Genomic DNA, 26,861 nt, shown 5'->3' with positions numbered 1-26,861 from the left:
CTATTTTGAATGATTGCCTTGCTATATAGAGTAGTCTTGGGTTCAGATCTTTGTTTCTTATTACCTAGATTACTTCATGCCATTCCCTTCTGGCTTCTAGTGCTTCCGTTGCAAAGTTTGCTGAGGGCCTTATGCACGTCACTTTGTAGGCAACCTGTTGTTTATCTCTTGCTGCCTTTAGGATTCTCTCTTTCTCTATAATTTTTGGCATTTTCATTGTAATTTGTCTTGGTGTGAGCCTCTTTGTAGTCTTCTCCTCTGGGGCTCACTGTGCTTCTTGAACTTGCATGCCTTTTTCTTTACCTATCTAGGAAAGTTTCTGTCACTATTTCTTCAAATATATTTTTTAATCCCCAGATATTCTTCTTCATCTGACACTACTATGATGTGGACCTTGTTACATTTCATATTGTCCCACAGTTTCTTTAGGCTGTCTTCCTGTTTTTTCATTGTTATTTCTTTTTGTTTATCTGATTCGGTGATATTTTCTACTGTCTTGTAATTCACTGATCTGGTCCTCAGATTCCTCTACTCTGATCTTTATTCCTTCCAATGTGTTGTTTATTTCTGCTATGTCCTTCTTCATTTCCAAATTGTTGGTTTTAAATGTTTCCATATCTTTATGAATACTGTTGAGCTTTCTCATAATTATTACTCTAAACACTCCCTCTGATATCTTGCTCATTTCTCTTTCATTTATTTCATCTTCTGTTGAACTATCTTGTTTTCTCATTTGGGATTTTTTTTTTCACCATTTTATCTGTCTCTGCAGGTGTTGGAGCCTGCCAAATTTTTCCTGTGTGTCTTGGTGTTCTGCTGGTTGTGGTTCCCTCTACTGTGCTTGGATGACTGTGAGACAACCCATATTTAACACCACTGTCAAGTCTTACTCTCCTGGGTAGATTTGCAAGCCAAGGAATGGTTCAGTAATCCTCTATCATTTTGCCTGGAGGCTATTAATCTCAGTAACTTGATGAGCCTTGGTTTGTAGTTCTCTGCTGAGTGTACAAAATCCCTCAGCTGTAAAATAATTTCAAGTGGGTGGGACACCTATTCAGCTCATTCAATTAAAATTATAATGAGACTCAATTTGCATTTTAATGGCCTGGCCTTGTGGTGTTGTATTCCTTTGTGGTGTTGAAGCCATTGCTTCTCCCAGGGGCTCTTTGAGTAAGATGGCCTCTGTCCTGTGAAAGAGTGATTTGGTTAAGAACTCCCAGCTCCCCGCCTTTAGCTCTCTCCCAAGTCAGAAGCCCTGCATTCTCTTCACACCATTTCAGTTTAGTCCACCCTCCCTCTGTTAGAGCCCGAGGTGAGTGGCTGTAACTGATTTGGGGTGTTATAAAACCCCCACTTTCTCAGAAAGAGGCAAATACAGCTCTCTGCTGCTGTCAGTGGGCTCCCAGCCCACCCACATGTGCCCCTGCAGATCCTAACAGGCTCAAATTTGTGTTTTCTCTCTGTCCCTTGTTATACAGGTCCTCTCTAACTGCTCTTCAGTTGGCTTTTCCTGGTGATTTGTCTTTTTTATTATTATTATTTTTATTAATTTATTTTTGTTACAGATGTTTCTCTTTTTTTCCCTATTGACACCATCCTCCCCATCTTCCCCATCCCTTCCCCAGCTTAGTTGTCTATGTCCATTGGTTACGCATACATGCATATCAGTTCTGTAGTTTATCTCTCCCCCCCCCCCCCCCCCCACACACACACACAAAATCCCCTCTTCTTGCGTTTGGCATTCTATACCCTATCTCTATGTCTCTGAGTCAATTTTGTTCATCAGTTTGTTTAGTTCATTACATTCCACAAATAAGTGAGATCATGTGATATGTGTCTTTCTCTGCTGGGCTTGTTTTGCTTAGCATAATACTCTCCAGGACACTCCATGTCATCTTAAATAATTAGAGACCTTTCTTTCTTACAACTGCATAGTATTCCATTGTGTAAATGTACCACAGCTTTTTCATCCACTCACATACTGATGGACACTTCAGTTGTTTCCAGATTATAGCTATTGTAAATAGTGCATCAATAAATATAGGGGTATATACATTCTTTCAGATTGCTGTTTCAGGCTTCTTAGGGTATATTCCTAGAAGTGAGAACACTAAGTCAAATGGCAGTTCAATTTTTACTTTTTTGAGGTAACATCATATTGTTTGTCATAGTGGCTGCACCAGTCTGCATTCCCACCAGCAGTGTACTAAAGTCCCCTTTTCTCCACACCCTCTCCAACACTTGTTTGATGATTTGTTGATGGTGGCCATTCTAACAAGTGTAAAGTGATACCTCAAAGTTTTTTAATTTGCATCTCTCTGATGATTAATGATGTTGAGCATTTCTTCATATGTTTCTTGGCCATTTCCTGTTTGGAGAGGTGTCTGCCTACTTTTTAATGAGGTTCTGTCTTCCTTTTATTAAATTGTATGGGTACTCTATATATTTTGGAAATTAACCCCTGATCTGATGCATCATTGGCAGTTATGGTCTCTCATATGGTGGGTTTTCTTTCCATTTTAATTATTGTTTCTTTGGCTGTGCAGAAGCTTTTTAGTGTAATGTAGTCACATGTTCACTTTTTTGTTTGTTTCTGTTGCCTTAGGTGTTGTATCAGTAAAAATTCTGTTGCGTGTGATGTCTGAGATTTGGCTGCCTACATTTTCTTCAAGAATTTTTATGGATTCACGAGTTACATTTAAGTCTTTTATCCATTTTGAGTTTATTCTTGTGAATGGTGTAAGTTGGTAGTCTAACTTCATTTTTTTGCAAGTAGCTGTCCAATTTTCCCAACACCATTTTTTGAAGAGGCTGTCTTGAATCCACTGTATACTCTTGCCATCTTTGTCAAATATTAATTAAGTATATTCTCTGTGGTCAATTTCTGGGTTCTCTATTCTGTTCCACTAATCTATCTGTCTGTTCTTGTGCCAGTACCAGGCTGTTTTGATTACAGTGACTTTGTAGTATAACCTGATATCTGGTAATATGATCCCTCCTACTTTTTTTTTTTTATTTTCAAGATTTCTGTGGCTATTCGGGGTCTATTTAGCTTTTATATAAACTTGTGGAGTGTTTGTTCTAATTCTGCAAAATATGTCATTGGTATTTTGATGGATATAGCATTGAATCCATAGATTGCTTTGGGTAATATGGACATTTTAATGATGCTAATTCTTCTGAACGAGGTATGTGCTTCCACTTTTTTATATCTTCCTCTATTTCTTTTGTCAATGACCTGTAGTTTTCTGTGAAGAGGTCCTTTACTTCTTTGGTTAAGTTTATTTTTAGGTATCTTAGGTTTTCTTTTGCTGCAATGTTAAATGGGATTTTTTTTTTTTTTAGTTTCTCTTTCTGTGAGTTCATTATTGGTGTATAAGAATGCCATCGATTTCTTGACGTTAATTTTGTATCCTGCTACTTTGCCAAATTCATTTACTAACTCTAGTAGATTTTTGATGGAGTCTTTAAGGTTTTCTAGGTACAATATCATATCATCTGCAAATAATGACAGTTTCATTTTCTCCTCTCCAATTTGGATCTCTTTTATTTATTTTTTCGTTTATAATTGCTGTGGCTAAGACTTCCAGTACTATGTTAAATAAGAGGAGCAAAAGTGGGCATCCCTGTCTCTTGTTCCCATTCTTAAGGGGAATGTTTTTGGTTTTTTCACATTGAGTATGATGTTGGCTGTAGGTTTCTCGTATGTGGCTTTTATTATGTTGAGACATGATCCCTTCTATTTCCGCATTGCTGCGTGTTTTTATTAGAAATGGGTGCTGGATTTTTCAAATGCTTTTTCAGCATCTATTGATATGATCATATGGTTTTTATCTTTACTTTTGTTTATGTGGTGTATCACATGTATTGATTTGTGAATATCGTACTATTCTTGCATCTCTGGGATGAAACACACTTCATCGTGATGAACAATTTTTTTGATGTATTGCTGGATCCGATTTTCTAATATTTTGTTAAGAATTTTGGCATCTGTGCTCATCAGGGATATTGGCCTATAGTTTTCTTTTTTGTAGTGTCTTTATCTGGTTTTGGAATTAGAGTTATGCTGGCCTCATAAAATGAGTTTGGAAGTGTTCCGTCTTCTTGGATATTTTGAAATAGTTTGAGGAGAATGAGAATTCTTCTTTGAATGTTAGGTAAAATTTCCGTGAAGCCATCTGAACCTGGGCTTTTGTTTCCTGGAAGTTTCTTAATTATATCTTCAATCACCTTGTTGTTATTGGTCTGTTCAAGTTTTTTATTTCTTCCTGATTCAGTTTTGGAAGACTGTGTGTTTCTAGAAATTTGTCCATATCTTCTAGATTGTCCAACTTGATGGTGTATAATTGTTCATAGTATATTTTCATGATCCTTTGTATTTCTGTGGTGTCAGTTGTTACTTCTCCTCTTTTGTTCCTGATTTTTTTTTTTTTTAATTTGATTTCTCCCATTTTGGTTCTTGGTGAGTCTGGCTAATGGTCCATTGATCTTGTTTACCTTTTCAAAGAACTAGCTTTTTGTTTCTTTGAGCTTTTGAATTGGTTTTTTTTTTTTTGGTCTCTATGTCATTTGTTTCTGCTCTGACCTTTACTATTTTTTTTCCCTACTAGCACTGGGTTTATCTTTTTGTTTACTTTCTAGTTCTTTAAGTTGTAGGGTTAGAGAGTCAATTAGGAATTTTTCTTGTTTCTTGAGGTAGGCCTGTAGTGCTATGAACTTCCCTCTCAGGACTGCTTTTGCTGTGTCCCAAAGATTTTGTGTTGTTGTGTGTTCATTTTCATTGGTTATTCAGGAAGTAGTTAATTTCTTCCTTGATCTTGTTAGTAACCCATTCGTTTATTAATAACATGCTATTTAGCCTCCAAGTGTTTGAATGTTTTTGTGTTTTTTATTGTAATTGAGTTTTAGTTCTATGCCACTGTGATCTGAGAAGATGCTTGATATGATTTCAATCTTCTTGAATTTGTAGAGACTTTCTTTGTGTCCTAACATGTGGTCTATCTTTAAGAATGTCCTATATGCACTTGAGAGGAATGTATGTTCTATAAATATCAATGAAGTTCAACAGATCTAGTTTGTCTTCTGAGAACTCTATGTCCTTGTTAATTTTTTGTCTAGAAGATTTATACAGTGGTGTTAGTGGCATGTTAAAGTCACCCACTATGACTGTATTGCTATTGATCTTTCTCTTGAAGTCCTCCAGAAATTTTTAATATATTTTGGTGCTCCCGTGTTTGTTGTGCATATGTTCATCAGGTTTATATTCTCTTGTTGGATTGCTCCTTTTAATATTATGTAGTGACCTTCTCTGTCTCTTATTATGGCCCTTGTTTTAAAGTCTATCTTGTCAGACATGAGTATTGCTACACCAGCTTTTTTTTTTTTCATTTTCATTTGTTTGAAAAATATTTTTCCATCCCTTCACTTTCATCTTGTGTCTTTTGTTGTGAGGTGGGTCTCTTGTAGACAGCATATATATGGGTCATGTTTTTTTATGCAATCAGCTACCTTATGTCTTTTGATTGGACCATTTAAACCATTTATATTTAAGGTTATTGTTGATAGTTAACTAGTTGCCATTTTAATTTTACATCTGTGTTCCCCTCTCTTTCTCTCTCTCTCGCTTGCTCTCTCTGTTTCTTATTATTATTATAAAAGTCTCTTTAGCATTTCTTGCAGTACTGGTTTGGTGGTGTTAAATTCCTTTAGCTTCTTTTTATCCATGATGATTTTTATTTTTTCTTCAATTTTGAATGATAGCCTTGCTGGATAGAGTAGTCTTGGAGTCAGACCCTTGCCTTGCAATGCTTTGTAGACTTCATGCCACTCCCTTCTGGCCTGCAGTGTTTCCATTGAGAAATCAGCTGACAGTCTAATGGGAGCTCCCTTGTAGGTAACTATCTGTCTGCTCCTTGCTTTTCTTAAGATTTTTTCTTTGTCTTTAATGTTTGCCATTTTTATTATGATATGTCTAGCCGTGGGTCTTCTGGGGTTTATCTTGCTTGGAATTCTCTGTGTTTCCTGGACTTGTGTGACTTTTTCCTCTACCAGTTTAAGAAAGTTTCCCATCATTATTTCTTCAAACAGGGTCTCTATTCCTTTCTCTGATTCTTCTCCATCCGGTATCTGTGTAATGCAAATGTTCTTATTTTTTTGTATTGTCCTTCAGCTCCTTTAAACTCTCCTTCTGCTTTTTAAACTTTTTTTTCCATTTACTGCTTTATTTGGATGTTTTACTCTACATTGTCTTCTAAGTTGCTAATTGGGTTCAGCTTCTTCTCATCTACTATTGAACCCTTCTAAGGTATTTTTTATAACAGCTGTGTCATTCTTTATTTCCTCTTGATTTTTTTGCATAACTTTTACTGTTTATGCATAGCTTCAATCTTTTTTTAAGCTTAAGTATTTCCCAGTGAGTTCTTGATAATTCTTATTAAGTAGCTTGTAGTTCTCACCAAATTGTTTGAGCACTCTTAGAATCATTGTTTTGAATTATTTATCTGACATGTTGCTTTCTTCCATTTCCCAAAGTTTATTTTCTAGTTATTCCTCTTATTCTTTCCTCTGGGTGTTGTTTCTTTGTCTCCCCATTTTGGCTGCCTGGTAGCTCTATACCCGGTGAGGGATGTTTGGATGTGTAGGCAGCTCACTGTATATCAAGTAAGGCTACTGTGCCTCCCAGACTGTTTTGTTGCATGTCGCCTATTGCCTGCTGTGGATCCTGGAGGCTTGACTACTAGGTGCTTGTATTGATGTGTCCAGGTAGGCGCTGCTGCTGGATTGTGTGGGCCTCTCTGAAGCTGTGTTTACAGCTGGTCGCTGATGCCACCTGTAGCTGTATTGCTCAGGCTCCACTGGAGATACACTTCCTGCCCGCTTCTTGGGTGGCTTGGTCAGACAGGCCTCTCTGGGGCCCTGGCTCCACACCACTCTTGTGAAATATCTGAATCATATATTACTTTTATTTATTAATTCTTTATGAAAGAAAGTCTATACCCTTTCCATAGTTAGCTGTACAGTTTTACAATCCCACCAGCAATGCACAAGATTTAAATTTCAACATATCCTCATCAATGCTTGCTCTTTTTCATTTCTTTTTCTTTTCTTATGTTTAATCTGATGGGTGTGAGATGTTCTTTCATTGTGGTATTTTTTAACATTATTTATGGCATTGTATTATTATAGAGACCATGGCACAAAGCAACATAGATATTTACATCAAGATGTCCTTTGATTTGGATGTCTAGAGCTGGCTGCCATTTTTTAATGAAATTGCCATCAGGTGTTTCCTATTTCATCAATTTGTTGCTTTGTTTCCTCCATAGTCAGGGCCTGCCTGAAATCCTACCTGCAGATTCAACTATACCTAAGTCCCAAACTAATTCTTATTTTCATTTTTTAAAACTTTTTTAAAATTAATTAATTTATTTTTGTTACAGATGTTTCTCCTTTTTTTTCCACTAATTCCACCCTCCCTCTCAATCCCCACCGTGTCCCCAGCTTTGTTCTCCATGTCCATGGCTCATGTATACATGCATATAAGTTATGTGGTTTATCTCTCCCCCACCACCCCCTCTTCTGGGGATTGTCAGTGGGTACCCCACTTCCATGTCTCTGGGATTACCCCATTCACAGATTGTTATGTTCATTATATTCCACAAAAAAGTGAAATCATAGGATACTTGTCTTTCTATGTTTGGCTTCTTCTGCTTAGGATAATACTTTCCAGGTGCTTCCATGTCGTCTCAAAAAATAATAGCTCTTTCTTTCTTACAGCTATACAGTACTCCATTGTGTATATGTACCACTGCTTTTTTATCCACTCATTTACTGATGGACATTTGGGCTGTTTCCAGATCTTAGCTATTGTAAATAGTGCTGCTACAAACATGGGGGTACATATATATTCTCTGATTGGCGTTTCAGGCTTCTTAGTGTGTATTCCTAAAAGTGGAAATACTGGGTCAAAGGGAAGTTCAATTTTTAATTATTTAAGGTGACACCATATTGTTTTCCATAGTGGCTGCACCAGCCTGCATTCTCACCAGCAGGGTACTAGAATCCCATTTTCTCCACACCCTCGCCAACACTTCTTGTTTGATGATTTGTTAATGGCGGCCATTCAGACAGGTGTGAGGTGATACCTCATAGTTGTTTTAATTTGCATCTTTCTGATGATTAGTGATGTTGAACATTTCTTCATATGTCTCCTAGACATTTGTATATCCTGTCTGTAGAGGCATCTATTTAGTTCCTTGGCCCATATTTTAATTGGATTCTTGTTTTATGATTGTAGAGTTGTATGAGCACTCTATATATACTGGAAATAAAACCCTTGTCTAATATATCATTGGCAATTATGCTCTCCCATACAGTGGGTTGCCTTTCCATTTTGATGATTCCATCTTTTGCTGTGCAGAAGCTTTTGAGTTTGATGTAAGGCCATGTGTTCATTCTCTACTTTGTTTCTGTTGCCTTGGGTGATGTATCAATGAAAATTTTACTGTGTATGATATCTGAAATTTTGTTGCCTAGAGTTTCTTCTGGCGTTTTTATGGATTCATGAGTCACATTTAAGTCTTTTATTCATTTTGAGTTTATTCTTGTGTAGGGTGTAAGTTGATGGTCTAGTTTCATTGTTTTGCATGTAGCTGTCCAATTTTCCCAATACCATTTATTAAAAAGGCTGTCTTTACTCAACTGTATGTTTTTGCACCTTTGTCGAATATTAATTGAGCAAATTGCCTTGGGTCCATTTCTGGGGTCTCTGTTCTGTTCCACTAGTCTATATGCCTGTTCTTCTGCCAGTACCAGGCTGTTTTGATTACAGTGGCTTTGTAGTATAACCTGAAATCTGGTAGTGTGTTCCCTCCAACTTTGTTCTTTTTAAAGATGGCTGTGGCTATTTGAGGTCTTTTTTTTTTTTTGGTTCCACATGAACTTTTGAAGTATTTGTTCTAGTTCTATGAACTATGTCATTGGTATTTTGATGGGGATTGCATTGAATCTATAGATTGCTTTGCATAATATGGAAATTTTAATGATGTTAATTGTTCCAATCCATGAACAAGGTATGTGCTTCCACTTTTTTATATCTTCCTCCATTTCTTTTTTCAATGACCTCTAGTTTTCTGCGAATAGGTCCTTTATTTCTTTGGTTACGTTTATTTCTAAGTATCTTAATTATTTTGCTGTGATGGTAAATGGGATGGTGTTTTTAGTTTCTCTTTCTGTGAGTTCATCATTGGTGTATATGAATGACATTGATTTCTTGATGTTAATTTTGTATCCTGCTACTTTGCCAAATTCATTTATTAAGTCTAGTAAATTCTTAATGGAGTCTTTGAGTTTTTCTACGAATAGTATCATGTCATCTGCAAATAATTACAGTTTCATTTCCTCCATTCCCATTTGGATCCCTTTTATTTTTTCTTCCTCTCAGATTGCTGTGGCTAAGACATCCAGGACCATGTTAAATAGGAGTGGCAAAAGTGAGCATTTTTGTCTTGTTCCTGTTCTAAAGGAAAATGCTTTTCATTTTTGCCCATTGAGTATAATGTTGGCTGTAGGTCTTTCATATATGTCCTTAATAATGTCAAGAAATGATCCCTCTATTTCTACATTGCTGAACATTTTTTATCAGAAATGGGTCCTGTATTTTGTCAAATGCTTTTCATCATTTATTGATATGATCATAATTTTTATCTTTCATTTTGTTTATGTGGTTTATCACGTTTATTGATTTGCAAATATTGTACCAGCCTTGCATCTCTGGGATGAATCCCACTTGGTCATGTTGAATAATTTTTTTTTTATGTTATACTGGATCCAATTATCTAGTATTTTAGTCAGAATTTTGGCATCCTTATTCATCAGGGATATTGGCCTGTAGCTTTCTTTCTTTGTTGTGTCTTTTTCTGAGTTTGGAATTAGAATTATGCTGGCCTCATAAAGTGAGTTTGGAAGTCTTCCCTCTTCTTGCATTTTTTAAATAGTAAGAGGAGAATGGGTATTAGTTCTTCTTTGAATGTTCAGTATAATTCCCCTGTGAAGCGGTCCGGGCCTGGGCTTTTGTTTTCTGGGAGAGTCTTGATTACATCCTCAATTTCTTCTGTTGTTATTGGTCTGTTCAAGTTTTCTATCTCTTCCTGGTTCAGTTTTGAGAGACTATGTGTTTCTAGAAATTTGTCCATTTTGCTTAGATTTTCAAATTTGATGCCATATAATTGTTCATAATATTTGTTAACAATCTTTTGTATTTCTGTGGTGTCAGTTATTATTTCTCATTTTTTATTTCTAATTTTGTTAATTTGGGTTTTCTCTCTGTTTCTTGGTTTGTCTAGCTAAGGATCCATCGATCTTTTTTTATCTTTTCAAAGAATCAGCTCTTTCTTTCATTGATCCTTGAATTATATTTTTGGTCTTCATATAATTTATTTCTACTCTGAACTTTATTATTTCCCTCCTTCTACTTGCTCTGGGGTTTTCTTTCTGTTTGCTTTCTCGTTCTTTAAGTTGTGAGGTTAGATAGTCTATTAGAAATTTTTCTTGCTTTTTGAGGTAGGCCTGTAGTGCTATGAACTTCTCTCTCAGAACTGCTTTTGCCGCATCGCATATATTTTGTGTTGTTGTGTGATCAGATTCATTGGTTTCCAGAAAGTTTTTAATTTCTTCTTTGATCTCCTCGGTAACCAATTAATTGTTCAATAACATGCTATTTAGCCCCCATATTTTCATATGACTTTGCATGTTCTTGTTGCAATTGATTTCTAGTTTCATGCCATTGTGATCTGAGAAGATGCTTGATATGATTTCAATCTTCTTGAACTTGTAGAGACTTAGTTTGTGCCCTAACAAGTGGTCTGTCTCTGAGAATGTCCCATGTGCACTTGAGAAGAATGTGAATTCTGCGGTTTGGGGGTACAATTCTCTGTAGATATCTATTAAATCCATTTGATCTAGTGCTTCATTTGTAGTCTGTGTTTGCTTGTTATTTTTTTTTGTCTAGAAGATGTATCCAGTGATGTCAGCCAGATATTGAAGTCTCCTGCTATGATTTTATTGCTGTTAGTTTCTTCTTTGAAATCCTCCATAAGATTTTTAATATATGGTGGTGCTCCTATATAGGGTGCATATATGTTTACCAAGGTTATAACTTCCTGTTGGATAGATCCTTTATGTAGTGGCCTTTGTCTCTAGTTATGCCTTTATTTTGAAATCTACTTTATCAGATATGAGTATTGCTACCCCAGCTTTTTTTTTTTTTTTTTTTTTTGCATTCTGTTTGCTTGAAAGATTTTTTTCCATCCCTTCACTTTCAACCTATGTGAGTCTTTTGTTGTTAGGTTGGTTTCATGTAAACAACATATATGTGAGTCATGCTTTCTTATCCAGTCAGCTACTTTGTGTCTCCTTATTGGAGCATTCAAACCATTTACATTTAAGGTGATAATTGATATGTACTTATTTCTTGCCATTTTTGTTTAGTGTGGTTATATTTTTCTTCCTATTTCTTCTACTAATTACAGCAGTCCTTTTAGCATATCTTGCAGTGCTGGTTTGGTGTTAATCTATTCCCTTAGTCTTTTTTTGTCTGGAAAGCTCTTTATTTGACCTTCTATTTTGAATGATAACCTTGCTGGGTAGAGTAGTCTTGGATTTAGACCCTTGCCTTGCATTACTGTGTACACTTCATGCCACTCCCTTCTGGCCTGTAGTGTTTCTGTTGAGAACTCAGCTGAGAGCCTATGGGATTTCCTTTGTAGGTAACCTATTGCTTATCTCTTGGTGCCTTTAGGATTCTCTCTTTGTCTTTAATTTTTGGCATTTTGATTACTATGTGTCTTGGTGTGGGCCTGTTTGGGTTCTTCTTACTTGGGGCTCTCTGTGCATCTTGAACTTGAATGCCTTCTTCCTTCACCAATTTAGGGAAGTTTTTTGTCACTATTTCTTCGAATATATTCTCTAACACTTTCCCATTTTCTTTCTCTGTGGGGACTCCTATGATGCGAGTGTTATTACGTTTCCAGTTGTCCCACAATTCTCTTAAACTGTCTTCCTGTTTTTAATTCTTTTTCCCTTTTGGTTTTCCGATTGGTTGACTTTTCCTACTCTGTCTTCTAAATCACTGATCCAGTCCTTTGCTTCTTCTAGTCTGCTCTTTAGTCCTTCCAATGTGTTCTTAGTTTCTGCTCTGTCATTCTTCATTTCCACTTGGTTGGTTTTCAATGTTTCTATGTTTTTACTTATGGTGTTGTCCTTAGCCATGCTGTTGAGCTTCCTCCAGATCATGGCTCTGAATTCTAGCTTTGTTAACTTGCTCAACTGCATTTCTTTTATCTCATCTTTGGTAGAGTTCTCTTGTTCTTTCATTTGGGATTTGTTTTCTTTTTTGTTTCACCATGTTGGCTATCTCCGTGGGTTTTGGAGCCTGCCAAATGTTCTCTGTGGGTGTTGGTGTTCTGCTCTTTGTGGCTCTCTCTCACTGTCAAGTATTACTTTCCTGAGTAGAGTTGTAAGCTCAGGAATGGCTAGTCATTTTCTAGCTTTTTGCCTGGAGGCTATTCATCTAGGTTACTTGAAGAGACTTGGTTTCTCAGTTGAATAAAAAACTCCATCAGGTGTTCAGAGTAAGGTGATTTTCTGAGGGTGGGGCAGATGCTGGTTGTTAATGAGCCTCAATTTGCATTTCAATGGCCCACAGGTTGGAGTTGAATCACTGAGGGAAGGGCTGTCTCCTCTCCCCAGAGCCCTGGGAAGGAGTAAGATGGCCACAGTCCTGTGTGGCTGAAACTCAGGAAAAGCTCTGAGTGCCCTCCAAATCCCAAGTGTCCCCATACAGTTCCAGTCCAGCCCACCATCCCTCTGCCAGAGCCTAAGGTGAGTTACTGTGGCGATTTTAGCACTCTGTCCAGACTGTGCCCTGTGGAATCGCTTGGGAGTTTAACCCCGACGGCACTGCTCACAAATAAGACTGCTGCTGTTTTTGGGCTCCCAACCCCCCTCTCGTGCCTCAGCAATCCTACCAGGATCATTTGGTGTCCCTGTTTATATGGTCCTCACAAGCTTCTTTTCTGTTGCTTTTTCCTGATGATTTTTCTTTATTTTAGTTATAATTTCTGTTTGGTCCTGGGAGATGGTCTGTGTAGCTTCCATTCACTCCACCACCATTTTGGAATTTCCTATAGTGATTCTTTATAGCATATGAATTTTTGTTATTTTATGTTTATTATCATTACTGATATAATTTATTTAGGAATTAACAAAATAATTAAAGCTACATATTCCTCATTACCTCAACCCTTTCTTGCTTTAATCCACCTCAAATGGCATATGCCAAGAGCCTAGTTAATTCAGCTTGTCAAGTTTTGATTTTTCCTTTGTTGATACATGAGTGCACCAAATAGTTTTCTACTCTCAAATTCTTGTGGGGTGGGGGAGGGAAGGAGAAAAGTCAAAATGGACTTTCCTTCAGATTGTCTCCTTATTTTGATATAGACCTCAAAAAATCAGAAAAAAATAATATTTTCAAAGCATTTTTTAGGAAAACTAATTTAGGGATATAAAATGTAGAAATAATTAACACTTTTTTCTTCCATGGTAAAAATACATATTCCTTCTGAAAACTGCAGGAGATGAATTTCCCTGATAACCTCATATAATCTCATTTCACAGAGCTAAAGTTTATGTCAACATTTTTGTTCCTCAGAAGAAATGTTTAAAGTTTCTGTCTTGTTTTGTGTATGGAGTATAGGAAGCAGCAGGGAGTAATTCTGTACAACATGGAGCACAAGAAAAGGCAATGGAAAACCAAGGAGAAAGCTTCATCCATCTGTCTCATCTCTTTTTCCCCATAGGGCAAATATACCACCTGCCCAAAGCTCTTTTACTGTTGTGATCAGAGATGTGCAAGCGGTGAGGTTTGTGGGGAAGTTTGGAGGACTGTGCATGACTCTCTTTGAAATATCTGCTTGATAACCTAGGATTCATATTTCAGCTACTAAATACACAGATTGTCTGTCAGAGACAAATTCAAATATTAATAGGTACTCATTAGTGCCTCCATTTCCTTTTTTGTAAAACAGAAATGATTGTGGGAATAAAATAAAATCATGCATATAAAATACAATAGTATATAACATATGTCCACCTAATAATAGCAATTATTGTTATTATTATATGGTTCTTTCACATTGTATAGTTAAAGTGAATAAAGGTAGGGTTATGAAAAAGCAAGAGGATTAGGTAATACTGGAAATGTGGACAAATAATAATATCATTTTATTTGTTATCTAAGAAGCCTACCTAAAATTTACATTTTCAAAAAGAAAAGAAGACATTTGTATATTTTTGCAGTTAGAGTTCACATGTTTATGTACTATCTTCTCAAATGACATTTCTTCTTAGACTCAGGAAGACCACTGGAGTCCAAGCCTCAGAGAACTAATTAGGGCTCAATTCTGGGCTTGTATGGAAGTGCAGAACAGGGTTAAAATTCCAAGAACAAAAGTAACAATTCCCAGGGGAGGGGTGTGTGTATTATAATTAGTGTAATAATTATTGTGGTAGAGTAATTTCCCTGAGTTTAATGTTGAAATTTGTGTAAGTGTTCATCAGTTGAATGACTGACCCTGGGTGTGGGGGTGATTAGAGGGATATTCAGGAGGACTGAGTTGTGTGAACTAAAGCAGAGGGGCATGAAAGAGCATCAGGCTTTTAAAAAGCAATAAGTTCCACCCTGGACAGTTTTTCTCGGTGGTTAGAGCATCAGTCTGTGGACTGAAGGTCTTGGGTACCATTCTCAGTCAAGGACATGTACCTGGGTTGCAGCTTTGATCCCCAGCCTAGTTGGAGTCATGAGGAGGCAAGCAATCAAAGTGTCTCTCTCATCTCTCTGTCTCTCTTCTTTCCCTTCCACTCTAAAAAAAATCAATGAAAAAATGTCCTCGGTTCAGGACTAACAAAAAATAAAATAAATTAAAATTAAAAAGCAGTAAGTTCTTTTGTGATGCTTGAACATAGAGTGCAAGAGACAGATGGCAGAGAGAAAGAAAGCCAGAGAATCTAGGAAGGAGCAGATCTCCCACAGTCTTATAGAGAATGATAAGAAATCTGGACTTTCCTTTTATAATAAATAAGAAATTATGGCTGAAAACTCAAGAGAGGGAGAGTAGAAGAGGATGGCAAGAAGCTAGGAAAGGTAGTGGGGTGGGAAGACATTAACCAAAAAATATATGTGCATGTATGCATAACCCATAGACATAAACAAAAGTTCAGGGAAGCCCTGGGGGGTGGAGCAAGAGTTGAGTGGAGTAGGTCAATGGGGGGAAAAAGGGTGGGACATATGTAATACTTTCAACAATAAAGATAAATTTTTTTAAAAAGAAGCCAGATAAGGAATGATGGGAGCTGAAGCTAAGAACATCAGTGGAAACTCTAAGGAGGATACATACATAAGAGAAGGTAAGAATCTATACTTGGAGGTCATTAAAATTAAAAAGTAAACACACGTGATATTCCAATTAAAGATTTTATTCATATGCAATGTTTTACAAAACTATGTAAAATATGAAGTCATAGTTGATTACACATTTATCCATTTTTATTGATAACAGATCACATGAAATTAATCAAGCCTTTCCAAGAAAGTGAAGTGAGAGGATTTTTATCTATAGCCCTGGAACCTGGCAGACACTAAGCCTCTAAAACTTTATTTCTACCTCACACATCAGCATTAGTCTAGAAGGGTACTAGATAACCTGATGTAATATGTATATGTATGTGCTGGTGCAGAATGAAACCTAACTTCTAAAAATAGATTCACAGTCTAAGTAAACTCTACTAACTCAGTCAGTTTCAGGTACTTCTCTAATTTAGGAGTTCTAATAATGTTATAAAGGACATCTATGAACCAGAGATTGGTTTAAAAGTGTTCCACAGAATCCCATAAATACTGGAACAAACAGTATCCATAGTCTGTGTCTATGGTCTATGTTTTTAAAGCCACATTGCACTGCCCTGAAAGGTAGGGTTTTTGTATGACACCAAAGTTATCATTTACTGGATCTCTTCTTCCTTCCTGGGTCTCAAAATTCTATTCTGGCATTACCTTTCCTGTGCCAGTTAAGAGTTTATTTATTACAAGTTAAAGATTTAAAGAAGCCACCCAGATATTTTAAGAAGCAACTCAGAACCAAAACATCAGTAATAAAATCAAGTTCCTATATATCAAAGCACCATATCTAAAAGGTCAAGGATGTAAAAAGTGACCTTTTACATTTTAAAACATTACACAGTGTTTATTGTTTTGAAGAAATTATCAGAAAAGATAGAAACTTTCGAACAATAGTTAAAATGGAAAGAATTTTAAAGTGTTTATTCAAAGTTTAGTGTTTAGTGAACACTTACAAATCTATGTTACTATATATTTTACTTTCTATAACCGTAAAATAAGCTAAAATGTAGGAGTATGTGTGATCTAATCTATATTTCTAGCCCTATTCAATATGTAGACATATGAAATATAAATCTATATTTGTGAAATGTGAAAAATGAAATATAAAAGGATTATTATTTATAATACTTTTTAAAGTAGAAAGCATATGCCTGGAGCCCAAATAATCTGGTACCAGTCTGTTGGAGTACACTTTATTTAGAAGTATAGTTAGTGTCTTTTAGCATAATGTCTTGTATATAATGTAATGAGTTAAAAGATTGGTCTTGGTTGAAAAGGAAAACCTGATGATAATAGATATAAAGGTCAATAAAAAAATTCAGCATTTGTCAAGAAGAAATATGAACCCCAAAATTAGTATTTACAATGTGTTACTAATTATAATTTGAGATAAAGTCCCAGTTACTTCAGGTTATGGATTTCTGCCCAAGGACAGTCTTGTATTGACAGACCAGAAATAAAGGGGGTGGGGGGTAATTCCTGACAGTCACTGGAGAATAAAACTTATAGTTACCTTTGTTTTCCTATTCGAGACCAGTGAGAAAAGATTACATTAAGGGGGGAAAAAAACGTATTTTGCTAAAGCCATTAAAAGATAATTCAAGGGGACCTCAAACCAAGTAGCCATGATGATAACATGCATTCCATTCTCGTGTTTAAGACACAAAGGTCTCCATTTCTCTAAGGGAACTGCTTTTGTGGCATGACACACTCTCTCTCTTGCCTTGGAGCCAAGTAATTGGAACCCTAAACACACGGCGGAGCTTCTGTTGGAACCGGTTTCCAACAAAACAATACAAAAAGGGATTAACGCAGCTGTTAGTGAATCCCAGGAGGATGGCAAAAGGAAGTGCCAGGTCAATGACTGCTATAACTTCACAGCTATTAATGACACCCATCCAGGCCAGAGCATCCAGGAAAGTCAGAACATGGAAGGGAAGCCAACAGATAATGAACGCCAGAACAACAGCAGCTGCCATCTTCAGGACTTGGTCACGAGTTATTCTGTTCTTCCCATAGCTATTGGTCTTCAGTAAGTGTTTTCTGATTCCAAAATAGCATGTTGCTATGAATATTAAAGGGATAACAAAACCAAGGATATTTTTCATTAAGGCAATCCCAGCTGACCATTGGGCATATTTCTCAGGTGGGAAAGCCATAATGCAAGCATTCACTCCTAAATATTCAATGGTTCTGACATCTCGAAAATAAAATGTTGGCAATGAGGACAAACAGGCCATACACCAAACAAGGGGAACTATATAAGATGCTTGCCAGGGATTTCTTCTTTGAGACAGAAAGGGATAAATGACAGATTGGTACCTATCAACACTCATGCAGGTGATAAAAAAAATGCTTGCAAACATGTTCAGGGTCAGGAAAGAACCAAAAACTTTGCACATCACAGGTCCAAAAAGCCAGTCATATCTGTAAGAGTAATAGGTTGCCCAAAGAGGAAGAGTAGCCAGAAGCAGTAGGTCAGCCACAGCCAGGTTGAAGATGTAAATGCTGGAAACCTTTTTAGGGCCCTTTTGACAACAAAACAGTGTGACCACAATAGTATTGACAAGAAATCCAATCACAAAAATAATGTAGTAGAGAACAGGAATTGCATCTAAATGCTTATCTGATGGCTTATGTGAGCAGTTAAAGGTTGACTCATTGCCAGAGATGTTCACAAGTCCAAAGGGAAGACTGCTATTGATGTTTTTGTTGATGACGGCAAGGGTGAAGTTGCCTTTCATATTGAAATGTCAGCAGCTTCTAATTTTTACCACCTTCTGTGAAAATAAAAAGAAATACTCAGAACACACACACAGTTTAAGACATCAAGTCATTAGCATTTTGAAAGTTTTTTGAAAGCAATAAAGGTGGGTAATTATAGAAAACATTAGAAAACAGAACCAAGACATAAAATAAGAATGAGTTTTTCGTCTTGAAAGAAAAAGAATTTTCTCACTAGTACCAAGTTAAGACATTGCAGCATCAGAGACTAAAAATTCTGAACAAAACTACATTTCCCCCATCTTTTCTATCGTATTTTCAAAAGGTTTAAAGATAATTAATATTTCAAAAGGTTACCCAGGATAGGAAATGCATTAAACAAACAAGAAGAAAAGTGAACATTTCAAAAACACTTGAACACATCTTAATCTGTATACTTTCTAGAAACCACACTGCTGTCTGCTATTGCATAGAAAAGGGGCTTATTCAAGTAACTAATTATATACAAATCACTACAGCTATAGAAAATATCAGTAACATAAGCTATGGAAAAAATAATTAAGTGCACAAAAGATTGAAAGAGAATATGCAGAAGGAACATATTGGGATGGAGGATTGTGGTTGGTTTTTACTAATTAAGAAATAATTTATTTAGTTCTACTTTTCCATTGTTTTCATGATAATAATATAAATAAGAGGAAATTATGGAACATATGTATATTTCTAAAAGTCCCCTATTCACGTTTTAATAGAGACTATGAGTTTTAGATATATTTAAATTTAATCTATTTTTAAAAATAGCCTAATCCAATTTAAGGTCAAGTACAAATAGTTTTGATTGTTCAATGAAGTAAGAGTTTAACATCCAAGATTAATTATATATAATTATATCATTTTTCCTTTGGTATCTTTTCAGTTTAACACAACTAAATAGTTACATTGCTACATGACTCTCAAATATTACAATCAATGTTTCAGTTTTTGTGATACTGGTTTGTTTTTTTGTAGCAACATTATTTTAAAACAAAAGAAAATTAGGTGAAGGTAAACATAGTAAGGGAAAAACTGTTACTTTACAGTTTGAAAATACATATAAACTACTTTATGAAAAATGTAAACAAAGAATCTCCTAGTAAACAGTAAAGTTATCATTTTTACCTAAAGCTCATTCTCTCATAATCTTGACCTAATAAAGTAACATAAAAGAATCTAAAATAAACCCACTTGAAGACTTACTGGTTCTTGGAGTTTAAAACTTAGTTATCATAAATCAGCTTGCCTAGTTCCTAAGTGCACCCCTGTAAAAGAAATAGCAGTTAAATACTTTAGGAGTTTTGCAAATACAGTGTTAAAATACAGGGAAAAAGTAAAGTTCATCCATAAAAAAATATTTTCATTTAATGTATGTTCTAGTTTTCAAAATATAGTATACATAAATTGTACAGACCTACCTTAAAATTTCAGGCTGAAGAATGCTTTTAATTCTGTGCTTATTTGTTCCCTTAGACTCGGGGACGTAATAGCACCAGATCTCTGGTTTCCTTCTTATATGTTCGGTCTGTCCACTGGGAGCCTTCAACCTACATAATTCTAGGGCTGACTTATGAACACTTGCCAGCTTTCCAGAGGTTTTTTTTTTTTTTTTTTTTTTGGCTGCAAAACATTAATCTGAAATTCTCACTGTCTCCAATCATAACAGCTCATTCAAATAAATCTCAAACAAAAAAAAAAAAAATGAAGTTTCCACAAATGTGTTAGAGAATTTTGAAGTCTGTGACTTACTTGAAAAGAAGAATATAATTATTTGCAGAATTTTCTTCTTTTCCCTGATACTGGCATTCTAAAATGCAGTAAGGAGTGGAGACTAGAGCATTTATTCTAGTAGCAGAGTCTTTGTCTACCAATGCCCTTTGCAACCTTCATTAATTTTTGAAATCTTTACCCCTGCTTATTAAAGAACAGTGGCAACATGACTTAAAGTCTATAATTTCTAAAATTTCTCTCTTGCTTTAAGAATTTTCTGTTGGCTTGTTGCTGGAGGGGTAGTGATAGGAAGAATATAATTTTCATATCTTGGAAAGGAGGTATTAACATTTACTCTCCCTTTCATAGGTTTCTGTCATATTTGTGGTTTAAATACAAAGCACACAAGGTAAAGAAGGAGCAAGTAGCTACTGTGGACTAGATCACATTGTTTTCTCTCCTTGTGGAGGTAGGAGTGATCAACCTTACACAATCAGTCCAACAGAAGCAAGAATGACAAAAGAAAGAAATAAAAGGTGATGGTAGTGATAATACTAGTTGACAATAAACTCTATGTGCCAAACACTGTGCGAGATGCTTTATGCTCAATAATTTAATAGGCAATATAGCATACTGGTATGTAAATGACCTCAGGGATCCAACTGCATGATTTCACAAGCTCAGCTATACCACTTACTACTTCTATGACCTTGGCCAAGTTATTTTCCTTCTTTGTGTCTCAGCTTTCTCATCTGAGAAATGGGGATGATGTTAATTACTTACATCATGGAGTTATGAAAATTAAATGAGCTCATGTATTTAAAGTGTGTAAAACCATGCCTAGCACATGGTAGGTGCTATTATAAGCTATTAGTATTAACTCTGTTTTACAAATCAGGAAGCTAGAGCTCACAGAGTTTAACTTTCATGTGGTCACATAGCTATTAAATGAGGATATTTAAATTTAAACCAATGCAATCTAATGCCAGAGGCCATGTTCTTAATCTCCATACTACAGGAGGGAGCACCAATTGGTCGTTTAAACTCACCTACTGTCCTGGAAAAAAGAAAAACTATATTTACAGAAAGTCATTGCTGACCATTCATAAACTGTAACAAAAGAACTATAGTAGGGGAAATGAATATGAAGAATTGTTATGTGGGAAATATTTTTCTTAAATTAATTCCCAAAATGGAGATCACAGTTAGACAAAATTAGTCACTAGATAGTTTATTACAATGAGTACAGAAAACCAAAGAACCCAAGACACTTAAATGGGTATCCCAGTTATTTCTATGGATCATATTTTTTGGGTAGCAGTTAAAGTGAACCTATGCACACTTGCAAGGCTGGAGGTAGAGGAGAGGAGGCTGTGAGGAGGTATCTGGGGACTTAGAAACATATACAACAGAAAGGGAACAATAAAGAAGAGAGAATAGATGACAAAAGACAAAATTACAAATGACATGAGAAAATAGGTGTTTTTGACATTTCTGTTTCTCCATTAACATTGAAGTCAATCCTACAGCAAACAGGCAGATGGGACCAGTGAAAACAGGTCACCATTGCCTGAAAAATATAGTAGAGTCAAAGGTTTTCAGTACATCATTTTAGTGTGGGTTTTGTGTGTGTGTGTGTGTGTGTTAGGTTTTTGGTTTGTTGTGTTTTTTTTTTTTGTTGTTGTTTTTTTTTTTTTTTTTTTTTTTTTTTTTTTTTGTAGGCTGAGTTTGAATATTGAGAAGATGCTCCTAATATGCATACACACCATTTTTATTAAATATCAAAATATTTTTTTCCTATGTTCTGAACAGATTCAGGTGTTTGCTCTGTCTGAATGATGGGAAATGATGCTTGGGAAACAAGTGAACGGGCATCTATGGTTATGGGTAGAAGAGTGGAAATGGGAACTTGTTTCACTCTTTGTTTAAGCCTGGTTTCTCTCTCCATTTGCAATGTTTGTTTTTGCCACATATGAGGAAATTTTCTAGACCAGAGCCTCCTGAGTGGTCACTATGGGTCAAATTCCCACCCTGCTCTATTTCTAGTCCCCTCTCATGCCCCTTGCAAAAACAAAAAAAACAGTCAGGAGGTGAGCTATAAACTTGTGAGAACAAACTGCAGGCTTGCCTCTGGGAGACCTAGCCTTGAACACCCCAAAGGAGCAGGAGACCTTGTCTAGAGCTTTTGTCCTTCATTACAGTAAGTTGTGACGTAAATGAAGTTTAAAGAGGCACACATTTCCCAGAAGATTAAAAACGGCATTTACTCTGTTTCTTCGTAATTTAGGAGCAACAAAATTTTACAAGTCAAAGAAAAATTCTGTAGCTGCAGGGAATTAAAGGAAAAAAGCAAAAAAAGGGAATAATAATATTGACACCACTTGAAACAAGAAATACAGCATATTATTGACTCAGCGAAGAACTCGAAGTTAATCCAACAATGTAAATACACTTGATAATCAAATAAATGTCAGTCATGGGAAGCAACACAACACACACAAAAATTCACTCTCCTGAAAGCAGAGGATAATTTTTCTGCTGAAATATTGGCTTTAAAAGCCTCAGGTCACTTAAATTAATTATGCAGCTCCTCAGGACAAGTGCAGCTTGGCTAGCAGAATTAAGCAAAGATAAATCACACTAAATTAAGTTTTTTGGTGAATATCTATTATTTGTTGTAATATTACTTAGCAGTATAGTTTAAAGGACCAGGTTTTGTTTTGTTTTTGTTTGGTTTTGTTTTTTTAAAAAAATGACATTCTTGAGAGGAATTTCACCTCTCCAGAAGGATACATGGTTCAGAAAAAAATTTATTTGTTCTTTTCACTCCCACGCACACATGTAGAAGAGGCTTTCAAGGAGAAAAGGAATTATTAAAGCAAAAATCTGGATATACATGCCCTGATTATAAAGGTGAGGACGAGAAGTGCAGATCATGGAATGCTTAAATATATATATATATTCCTTTTTCAGTTAAAAATTTTTTCACAGTCATTTTACATTTCCCCCACTCTCACCGCCACTCTGAGTCCCTACCCAAACCAATAGTATTTCCACTTTTCCCAGCTTTAACACACACACACAGACTTTCTATCAATCTTTCTTCAATTCACTTACTCATAGGGAACCCTTATTTTTATTGCCACTGGATTTTTCCAAACCTGAGGGTCCCTAAAAGGAAGATAATTAAGACCACTGCCCATTATTAATACATTTTTGCATATTCTTTTTGTGCCTTTTTTTAGTTTCCACTATAATGAGAACAGGAACATCAGGTTGAAAAAAAGTGAGAAAAAAAAATAAGGTCCTCTACTCAGAGCTAACAAATCAGATTGACCTTTTTGTACAAACCAACCTAAAACTTCAATAAAATGGCCAATATGAGTACATAAAATTGACTGGCTATCTAGGCTTTACATAGAGAGTGACTGAGAGGACTACCAAATCAGTTAATGAGATTGAATCCATATAGTGAAATGAGTGGATGCCTGATTCAGTACATTCCTGACACCAGTTGCTTCCAGCTGAATCTGGTCCCAGGAATATAATGAGAGGGAAGAGTTCCAATTTCATTCTGCCCCAAAGGCCTCTGCAGACCTGATCATCATGTTCAGACCAGGAACTCACAGAAGGCATCATAGTATTACCAAATAGCATCTCAATACTATGTAACCCAATGGGGGGATTATAAATTAAAAAGTGTCTATACTTTTGGTTCACATTAAAAATATTAGCTAAATTATCTAAAATTTTTGCTTATTTATCTGACTAAATTGATTATGTAGAATATCAGAATTTGTTACACCAAGATATGCGACTTTGGCATAAAGATTACTTTGAGCTAGAGATGACTGAGAAGAAACAGGTATAAGAAAAAACTCTCTGCCCTCCCTCATTTGCCTAAAAGCAGAACATAAATTTGTAAACATGTCTCCCTTTTTCTTACCAGAAAAACAAACAAACAAACAAACAAACAAACAAACAAAAAACAGAACTCTTAATGAACAGGAAAATGCTAGACTCTTATCAGTCCAGAAATGGGCACCAAGAGGAATCTACATAACAAACTTTAATAAAGAATCCTTATCTTCTTTTAGTTTCCCCCATATACTTACCTTCCAACACTTTGCCACTTTAAAAACCTAAGCCTGCTTTCCTTCATCTTGTCATTTTTCTTAAAAATGTATTTTTCTTTTGTTAAGATGCTATATAAACCCAAGTTTGACCGCTCCTTGGAGTTGTTCATCACTGAGTTCTCCCTCTTGTAAAGATAATGCATGCATTAATGAACTCTGTATTTAAAAGATGGCAGTGGGCAGGAATGGAGAGAGGGTAAGTGCCTGAGAGAGTGAGTTTGTGTGTGAGAGAGAGTGAGTGGACATGAAGGTGGAGAGCCAAACTTGTGCAGTGCAGAGACGTGGAGCAGAAGGTTCCTGTGTTGTGGACAGGGAGCAGCTGGCTACCTCAGTAAGCGGCTCTTTAGGGCACTTCTCCATGGAGAGGTCTCACCATTTTGGAAGATCCCGGGTCTTCCCTGGGAGGAGACAGTGGGAGCAGCTAGGGTTGAGCAACCTGAGCACACCAGCGCATCTGGCACCATTGGACCAGTGGACACTCTGTGTCAATACAGACGAGTGCACAGTAGTGGAGCTCTAAAGGTGCCTGCTACAGAAACAGCAAAGGTCCAGGAGCCCACCAACATCCCCCACAGTAGCAACCTGATCAGAGTCAAGATATACCCCCAGCAAAAGAGGCTGGGGAGCAGACATCCATCCCCAGGCAACAGAAACACAGCTCAGCAGCTGAGACCCATCCCCAAAAACTACGGCAAAGGCTGAGCAGGAGTTGAGACCCACTGGGCAGCAGTGCTCCCCAGCCACCAGACAAGACATCCAGGGCTCCACAGGGGCCTGTGCAACCCAGCTGCCCACAAGAGCAGTAGGGAGCTAGGACTCCAGAGGGACCTGTGTGACTCAGTGGCCCACAAGAGCAGTGGAGAGCCGGGACTCAATAGGGGCCTATGCAACCTAGCGGCCCACAAGAGTGGAGGGGAGCAGGGGCTCCAGAGGAACCTGTGTGACCCAGTGGCACACGGGACCAATGGGGAGCTGGGGCTCCAGAGAGGCCTGTGTGATCCAGCTGCACACAAAATAAGTGTGGAACCGGGTCTCCAGAGGACACTTTGCGATCCAGCTCCCCACAGGATCAGAGAGGAGTGAGGGCTTCAACGGGGCCTGTACAACCCAGCTGCCAACAAGATTGGCAGTGAGCCAGGGCTTCAGTAGGGCCTGTGCAACAAAGCTGCCTATGGGACTAGTTGGGAGCTGGGCCTCCAGAGAGGCCTAAGCAAACAAGCTGCTCACATTGTGGGCAGGCAGTGTGGCTCCAGCAGGGCCTGAGTGATACAGCTACAGGAGGCACCAGCCTCTAGCAGGGAACACAGCTCCATGTGATCCAGCAGCAGCACCTACCAGGACACACCAATACCAGCCCCCAGTAGTCAGTCCTCCAGGATCCACAGCAGGTAAGAGGCGACATGCAATAGAACAGTCTGGGAGGCACAGTAGCCTTATTTAATATACAGTGAGCTGCCTACATATCCAAACATCCCTCACTGGGTATAGAGCTACCAGACAGCTAAAATGGGGAGACAAACAACACCAAAAGGGAAAAAAAAAAAAGAGGAATCACCAGAAAAGGAACTATAGAAAATGAAAGAATGAAACTTTTCAGATAAAGAATTCTAAGCAATGATTTTCAGGGTGCAAAAACAATTTGGTAAGAAATATAAACTTAATAAGAATTATGAAGAACTCACTGGGAAATACTTAAATAAAAAGATAAAAGCTGTGCATAAAAATGTTATGCATAATGTTATAAAAATACCTTAGAAGGGTTCAATAGTAGATTAGAAGACCCTAAAGACCAAATCAGTGACTTAGAAGACAAGGTAGAAAAAGACACCCAAATAGAGCAGCAAATGAAAAAAAAACGTTTAAAAAGCAAAAGGAGAGTTCAAGGGAGCTGTGAGAAAATACAAAACGTAACAATATTTGCATAATAGGGGTACCAGCAGGAGAAAAATCAGAGAAAGGAATAGAGAACCTGTTTGAAGAAATAATCATAGAAAACTTCCCCAAAATGGTGAAGGAAAACACATACAAGTCCAGGAAACACAGAGAGTCCCAAAGCAAGATGAACCCCAGAAGACACACAGTTACACATCATAATAAAAATGATAAACATTAAAGACAAAGAAAGAATCTTAAAGGAAGCAAGAGAGAGACAGAAAGTTAACTACAAGGGAGCTCCCATTAGACTGTCAGCTGATTTTTCAATAGAAATACTACAGGCCAGAAGAGAGTGGCATGAAGTATACAAAGTAATGCAAGGCAAAGGTCTGAATTCAAGACTACTCTATCCAGCAAGGTGATCATTCAAAATTGAAGGAAAAATAAAGAGTTTCATGGATAAAAAGAAAAAACAAAAACAAAAACTAAACAATTTACCACCACCAAACTAGCACTGCAAAAAAATGCTGAAGGGACTGTGGTAAAAAGAAGAAGATACCAGACAGAGAGAGAGAGAGAGAGAGAGAGAGAGAGAGAGAGAGAGAGAGGAACACAGGAATAAAATTTAAATGGCAACTAATAACTATCTATCAGTAATTACCTTAAATGTAAATGGCTTAAATGCTCCAATCAAAAGACATAGGGTAGCTTATTAGTTAAGAAAACATGACCCATATATATGCTGTCTACAAGAGACCCAACTCACAAAAAAAGACTCACACAGGATGAAAGTGAACAAAAGGAAAAAATTTTTCCAAGCAAATGGAAATGACAAAAAGATGGTGTAGCAAGACTCATATCTAACAAGATAGACTTCAAGATGAGGGCCATAATAAGAGACAGAGAAGGTCACTACATAATATTAAAAG

At 36.7% G+C, this 26,861-nt stretch overlaps 1 protein-coding gene across 1 annotated transcript; it reads right to left on the bottom strand.

The window, feature by feature from the left end:
• Nucleotides 1-16,874: 16,874 nt before the first annotated feature.
• On the bottom strand, nt 16,875-19,741 carry AGTR2 (angiotensin II receptor type 2). The gene is made up of 3 exons (XM_036271525.1): nt 19,630-19,741; nt 19,415-19,476; nt 16,875-18,234 (listed from the first exon to the last, which is right to left on the bottom strand). The coding sequence occupies exon 3, from the start codon at nt 18,196-18,198 to the stop codon at nt 17,110-17,112; it is 1,089 nt and encodes a 362-aa protein (XP_036127418.1). The 5' UTR covers nt 18,199-18,234; nt 19,415-19,476; nt 19,630-19,741; the 3' UTR covers nt 16,875-17,109.
• Nucleotides 19,742-26,861: the final 7,120 nt, after the last annotated feature.

The sequence above is a fragment of the Molossus molossus genome, unplaced genomic scaffold, assembly GCF_014108415.1.
Source record: "Molossus molossus isolate mMolMol1 unplaced genomic scaffold, mMolMol1.p scaffold_m16_p_2, whole genome shotgun sequence".
NCBI lineage: Eukaryota > Metazoa > Chordata > Mammalia > Chiroptera > Molossidae > Molossus > Molossus molossus.
This window is presented reverse-complemented; position numbering and strand designations above follow the sequence as displayed.